At 34.3% G+C, this 6,647-nt stretch overlaps 1 protein-coding gene across 1 annotated transcript; it reads left to right on the plus strand.

Moving 5' to 3' along the window:
• The first annotated feature begins 818 nt into the window (after positions 1 to 818).
• Positions 819 to 2,727, plus strand: LOC125594630 (soluble inorganic pyrophosphatase 1-like). The gene is made up of 9 exons (XM_048770754.1): positions 819 to 940; positions 1,204 to 1,333; positions 1,447 to 1,475; positions 1,571 to 1,636; positions 1,736 to 1,843; positions 1,943 to 2,008; positions 2,108 to 2,228; positions 2,327 to 2,408; positions 2,509 to 2,727. Exons 2-9 carry the CDS (start codon positions 1,204 to 1,206, stop codon positions 2,549 to 2,551), a joined length of 645 nt encoding a protein of 214 aa, XP_048626711.1. The 5' UTR covers positions 819 to 940; the 3' UTR covers positions 2,552 to 2,727.
• The last annotated feature ends 3,920 nt before the right edge of the window (positions 2,728 to 6,647 follow it).

Here is a 6,647-nt window from a genome sequence, read left to right on the forward strand (position 1 = left end):
ACTTGATTAGTCCAGATACATATTTTATGGTATATTGAGTGACATATATTCCTTTGAATTGAAGTATACTATTTTTATTCTTATTAAGCCCAATCCGATTGGTTTTATTTATCGCATTAGTTCAGTTTTTCAATGTCACCTTTCTTGGGGTCCACGGCAGTAACGTAGACCGTGTAAACCAACCCAAACGTCATAACAATCTCAAATACGACTACGGTCCACGGTGTGACTCCATAAGAGAACGAAAAAGCTGTTATCTCCTTCCCATCAATACTTACCTTGACCAATAAGTAAGCCACTACTACTCCGAGTAATTGAGCAATCCAGTAAAGGATAGCTCTTCACAACGTTATGCTTCCATCAATGAAAGCTCCAAATGTAACCGCAGGATTAACATGACCGCCTGAAACGTTTGTTCTTACAGAAACCGCCACGAACAATGTAAATGCATGAGACAAAAATGCAGCCACTAGACCAGAACGTGTGGCCGGTTAGCTTTCCATAAGACATACCGAAGCCTTGACCAGCGAAAACGAATATTACCATCCAGAAAAGCTCCGCGAATGACGCTCTGATCGCATCTCGACAGCTAGCTTCTCATGGCGAAATTGTTGATAGCCACAGTAACATAAATAAAATATTTTTTCTAAGCTTTTCTTACTAAGTTTATATAGTTGAAGCGAGAGAGCCACGTCTATGCTGGAGAATCGTTCAGACACTGAGATTAGTGTTTTACGGTGGGCCCTCCATGATTAGAGAGATCGAACGGTGATTAACTAATCTAGACTTGTTAATAACTTTAATTACAATTGATTTAGAATTTAACCCGTTTTCTCGTTTTCTATAAATAACGTCATGGCTCGCAGTTGAAGATCACGCGCTTTACTGTTCTTTCTTCTTACTTTTCGCAAGATTGTTCTGTTCTTTACACGATTCCAAGGTGCGACTTTTTTTTTGGCTTCTTAGATCTCAAACTTTATTGGTTCTTTTCGATCTTTAATGCTTTAGGTTGAAGATGGTAGATGGTTAGCAAAATGTGATAGGGTCTTGTTGATTAATCGTAGTAGAATCTTGATTTTGACGTTAGATCTTTGAGTCATATACATCATCACTAGTTAAAGATCATGACTTAATTTAGCGGGTGAACTCAAAGAACTCGAGTCACAGAATCTTGATTTGTGTTCTTGAATTGCTATTTATTAGATGAGTGAAGAGGTCAAAGAGAATCAGTCTGGGAAGCTTCAGAAGCCAACTCCACGTTTAAACGAGAGGATCCTCTCATCTTTATCTAAGAGATCGGTTGCTGCTCATCCATGGCATGATCTTGAAATCGGTAATAAATCACTAATTACTTATTAAGAAAAAAAAATATAAACATATTGTGTTTTGAGCCTGTCTGTCTTTTTAACTATAAATTATTTTTGGGAAAATGAAAATTGTCTGCAGGACCTGGAGCTCCAGTGATTTTCAATGTGGTAAGTCTTATGCTTGATGATGTGATAATCCATTGATGGTAAGATCACAAAAGATAATCTGAAATGAATCATTTATGGTTTTTGAATGAAATCAGGTTGTTGAGATCTCAAAGGGTAGCAAGGTCAAATATGAACTTGACAAAAAGACAGGACTAATCAAGGTAAAAGAAAAAGAAGACAAAACCTGGAGTAAAAAGGAGATGATGATCTGGTATTTTCAAGGAAATGAAAACTCGTAACAATTTGATTTGTCCTCTCAGGTTGATCGGATCCTTTATTCATCGGTTGTGTATCCGCATAACTACGGTTTTATTCCCCGCACATTATGCGAAGACAATGATCCGTTGGATGTGCTAGTCATCATGCAGGTTTTAAGTCTTATCTTCACCACAAACACACACACAAAAATAAATAAACCATATGGATCAATATATTCTTAGTGAGATTGATTGATTCTGTGCATGCAGGAGCCTGTACTTCCAGGTTGTTTTCTGCGCGCCCGAGCTATTGGATTAATGCCCATGATTGATCAGGTAACATTCATATCTCTGTTTTATAAAATGATCCTTTTGGTTATAAGTTGTGTAGGCAATCTGAGTAACTCTTGAGTATTTTTCTGTTTTGTAAAAAAGGGAGAAAAAGATGACAAGATCATTGCGGTATGTGTTGATGATCCTGAGTATAAGCATTACACTGACATCAAAGAACTTCCTCCTCATCGTCTTACTGAAATTCGGCGATTCTTTGAAGATTGTATCCTTAATATTTCAATATATACAATCTTTAGTTTCTTCTCGTTACGAAATAAACCACTGCTTTTTGCTGTATATCTTTAACCGAAAATCTTACAGACAAGAAGAATGAGAACAAGGAAGTTGCTGTAAATGATTTTCTACCGAATGGTCCTGCTGTTGAAGCTATTCAGTACTCAATGTAACGCTTCTTATTATTTCCTTCGATATTTTCTTATTTTATATATCCTTTTGTTAAAATTATATATGTTTTGACAAATTTTGTTCTTGAAATCATCTAGGGACCTTTACGCTGAGTACATTCTTCACACCCTGAGAAGATAAGAAAAGGACTATTCCTGCCAAAAAAAAGCAAGAATTTGTCTTATATTTGAATTTTGAATAAAGCACTGTTCATGAAACTGTTCTGATATTTTGTCTTTAAAGCTTCTTTGTTGTTGTTTTCTTCTGGGGATCTTTTGTCTGAAGATTAATCCCAATTGAGTTTTTTTTTTCTCTTATTTGTATTGGATTTTTTTTATCCCTTTAAAGTTTTGATTTCGTTCCAAGAAAACCAGATCTTTTTTTATTTATAAAAATGAATGATCGCGATCACTTTAGTATATTCCCGATTCTATTTCATTTCTTCTTAAACCAAATTCCAAATAGATTTGTAGAATCAGAAGAAATTGTCAGGTAGTGGGAAACTTTAGAGTAGCAGATAGTCGGATCTGCCGCCCACCCGAACAGGTCTTGGCCCAGTACAATAACAGTAAGTAACTCCGGCGTGTGTTGTCAACATTTATCATCTACACCTTTTAATTTATCTGAAAGCGCAAATACAACTAGAGAAGCTTAAAATCTCATTAGAAAGGACATTGATACACCCAACTCATCCATTGTCATAGCTTAAATATAGCTATGAATCTATGATGTAGTGAACGGTTTTTTCTGAAAGCTGAAAAGGTGGTGAACGTTTAGCCTATACTTTCCATCTCAAAGATAATGGATAGCAAATATAATTGATTTATCATTGTTTTTTAGATTATTTAATATTTTATATTCCCTCCGTTTCATACTTTCATGAACATTTTTCTTGTAACATAAATAATATCATTTTAGAATTTCAATGCAATTTATACATATTTTAACCTTCGTAGTAATTAAAGTACTTTGTTTTGTAACTATAATTATCAATTTTTTAATTTTTGAAACTTTTTTTATTAAATAAATGAATTTAATATTTTATGTGAGATTTGATAATTTATCCTTTCGTACTAATGATATTTTTGGCTATTTATATCATTCTCAAGAAAAATCTTATCATAAAATGTTTGATGTGTTTTCTTTGATAGAAAAATGTTCCATGTTGGTTTAATCATATAGGTTTTGGTTGGTTGATTTCAGTTTGGATCAGAACTAACGTTTATTTCATCGGGAAAATGGTCATAATTTTTTTTTAATTTTTTTTTTTGGCTATTTAAAGCATTAATTTTGCATGGACAACTTAAAACACCAAATTCTGTTTGACTTATAATTTAAATTTCAAAGTTTTGTTGACTAAGCCAAATTAAACATGTCGTTAAGTAAACTATTTTTACTTTAATTTATTCAATGGTTAACTAATTATACATTGATCAAATAATATTTATATAAGTAATTAAATATACTTTAAATTATACAATATGTACATTGATTGTTTCCTAGTGTTTTGTTTGTTTTCTTCGTCTCTATTTTATCAAGACATTATACTTATCATACCTCGTCTTGCCTGATATCAAAATGATTTTATGATTATATTTTTATAAATTACTTATAATTAACTGTATAAATTTTGGTTATCAAAACATTATTTTTACACATATGTTTTATAAATTAATGTATAATTAATTAATTATATAAACATTACCTTATCAGGGAAAACTTGCTTAATACTTATTAATGACTAATTAAATCTATTTTAAGTTATGTTAATCTAATTAATAGTGTGTCTAATTCGGCTCAATCAAAACATTTCAAGATTTAAAATGAGAGTAAAACAGAAAACTTGCTTAACCGAGGTTGTTAAAGACTAACTAAACTTATTTTATGTGTTGTTAATCACTTTACAATGTGTCTAATTTGCCTCAGTCAACACAAGTTCAAGATTAAAAATGAAAGACAAACAAGATTAAAAATGAAAGACAAACACAACTTGGTGCTTTAAACTATCTAAGTGAAAGTTGGTGCTTTTAATGGCTAAAATTTTACAAGTTAGGCTTTTTATGATTATTTTCTCTTATTCAAAATAAAGCTTACAAAACGACATTCTTTTGTTTAACCATGGTTTCTAACGACTAATTAACTGTGTTCTTAAGTTCTGTTAGTTTACTTAACGGTATTTCTAATTTTGCTCTGTCAACAAAATTTGGGATTTAAAAAGAAAATCAAACACAACTTAGTGTATTAAGGCGTCTACACAAAAGCTGATGCTTTAAACGACTAAAATTTAAAAGTCAAAGTTTTTATGTTCATTTGTTTATTTCGTCGATTAGGTTTTACGAAATAACAAAATAAATTGAAATCAAAAACAAAAAACCAATTGACACCAGGGTCATTCTGTGTCTATCGAACCTAATAGAGATTAAAAAACCATTCCCCTTAGTTGTTAATTGTTGAGGATAATTAATCCATGAAACCATTCCTCTTGCTTCAGAGCAGGAAGTCGGCTTTCTTCTCCTGCCTCAAAGATTTCTGGCTCATGGGCCTGGTTTTTACGGTAAAGGGGGATATTTGCATATTTCAAGATATGGAAGGACCTAAATAATGTTCGACTAAGGACAACCTATAAAAGGGGGTTTCAAATCCTAAAACAAGGGATCAACTATTCAAGACTTTAACTATAAAGTTAGGGAGTTAGAACTAGGGTTCTTTAACAAATATGTTGTAGTCCCAACTCTCTTACTTAATAAAATTGATATTTGATCCTTGAATCTTGTCTCTTTACTGCTCAATTCCTTTTTATGTAGTATCACAAAGATTCACTACAAAACAACCTTCATTCTTAGCGCGAGGAAACCGCTATCATATGCCTGAGATAGCGTATTATGAACTGCTATGTCTGCCCTAGCTATAATAGGTCCCCCTTTATTATAGCGGTTTTTTAAATACTATTATAGCGATGTTATATGATAGCGGTATTATTTGATGCTGTTATATTGTTGACATTATAATAGCATTGTTTCCACCTGCTACATCTGTTATTTCAATAGCATAATTCGAAGGCTATAATTGTTTATCATATGGAACTATTAGATTTTTTCAATTTTCTATTTTACAACGGTTTTACAGATGTTATTAGTTAATTGTCAGATTTTCATAGCTGTTAAAATTTGTTATTAGACCACAACCTGCTCGATTTGTATTTAAGAACACATATTCATATATTCAAACACACAATCATTGAAAAAGAGGTACCAACTACAAGTTTGAATCCGACACATTACTAGTACAACACATTCATAAGTGCATCACTTAGTCTAATCAAAGCAGAAAGAGTAGTACATTAGACCTGATAGTAGTTAATCCAAGCGACCGTCTCTGCGGCCAACGCAACAGCTAACGCCGCAACGCTCAAGGAGTTCAAAAAGATGTTCTCTGCCTACGAAAAGAAGTCGGAAGAACATGACAAACTCGTGGATGCCTTGACGAAAAAGGTTGAAACCTTAACGGCAAGAACCCTTGCAGTCCTCCCTTGCGGATCTACGAAAATCCGCGGAAGAAAACTCGACTTCACAGCTCCACTCGACAGGTCTGGAACATTGTCCTTCGGGTCAAAACCCCAGCGAAACATCCCCTGCTGACAAACAGAACTCTAAAAACCCTCTACCTCCTGCAAAGGACACAGAGATCGATGAAGTCGAGCGTGTCGACTTGGATCCCAGCTACGTTTCCAACAATACAGAAGAGGACGCTGACATACATCCAAGAAGAACAAGAAGCCGATCGGCTCGGGAAGACTCTCCGTTTGATAAACCTATGACAGAAGAAGAGAAAACCTCTACTGGGTCGAACAGGAGGAGTTACCCGAAAAACAAACCGAGATTACTCGCAGCAAACGCCGAAAGGCTCGGAAATCTGCTGGCGAAAAATCGGACATACGCGACCTTCGTGATTACATAACTAAAACTGCAGCAGAAGTAAGGGCCGTGAAATCCCAGATCCATCATGCTACCAGAGCTGCCCCAGAGATCGATAGATTACTTGAGGGAGCTCGGAAAACACCTTTCACTACTCCCATCTCTGATACCGAGGTATCCAACCCGGGGAAACTCAAAGTACCAATATACAATGGTACAACTGATCCTAAAGCGCACCTTCAAGCCTTCCATATCACGATGGGAAGGGCCAGACTTAAGGAGAGCAAGAAGACGCCGGCTACTGCCGTCTGTTCGTCAAAAAT

This window comes from Brassica napus, assembly GCF_020379485.1.
Source record: "Brassica napus cultivar Da-Ae chromosome C2 unlocalized genomic scaffold, Da-Ae chrC02_Random_3, whole genome shotgun sequence".
Lineage (NCBI taxonomy): Eukaryota > Viridiplantae > Streptophyta > Magnoliopsida > Brassicales > Brassicaceae > Brassica > Brassica napus.

Excerpts from the sequence above, each read along its gene's own strand:
- LOC125594630 (XM_048770754.1), top strand. The coding sequence starts at position 1,204 with ATGAGTGAAGAGGTCAAAGAGAATCAGTCTGGGAAGCTTCAGAAGCCA. Across the intron at positions 2,009-2,107 it reads TAATGCCCATGATTGATCAG|GGAGAAAAAGATGACAAGAT; the intron begins GTAACATTCATA and ends TTTGTAAAAAAG. Across the intron at positions 2,409-2,508 it reads GAAGCTATTCAGTACTCAAT|GGACCTTTACGCTGAGTACA; the intron begins GTAACGCTTCTT and ends GAAATCATCTAG.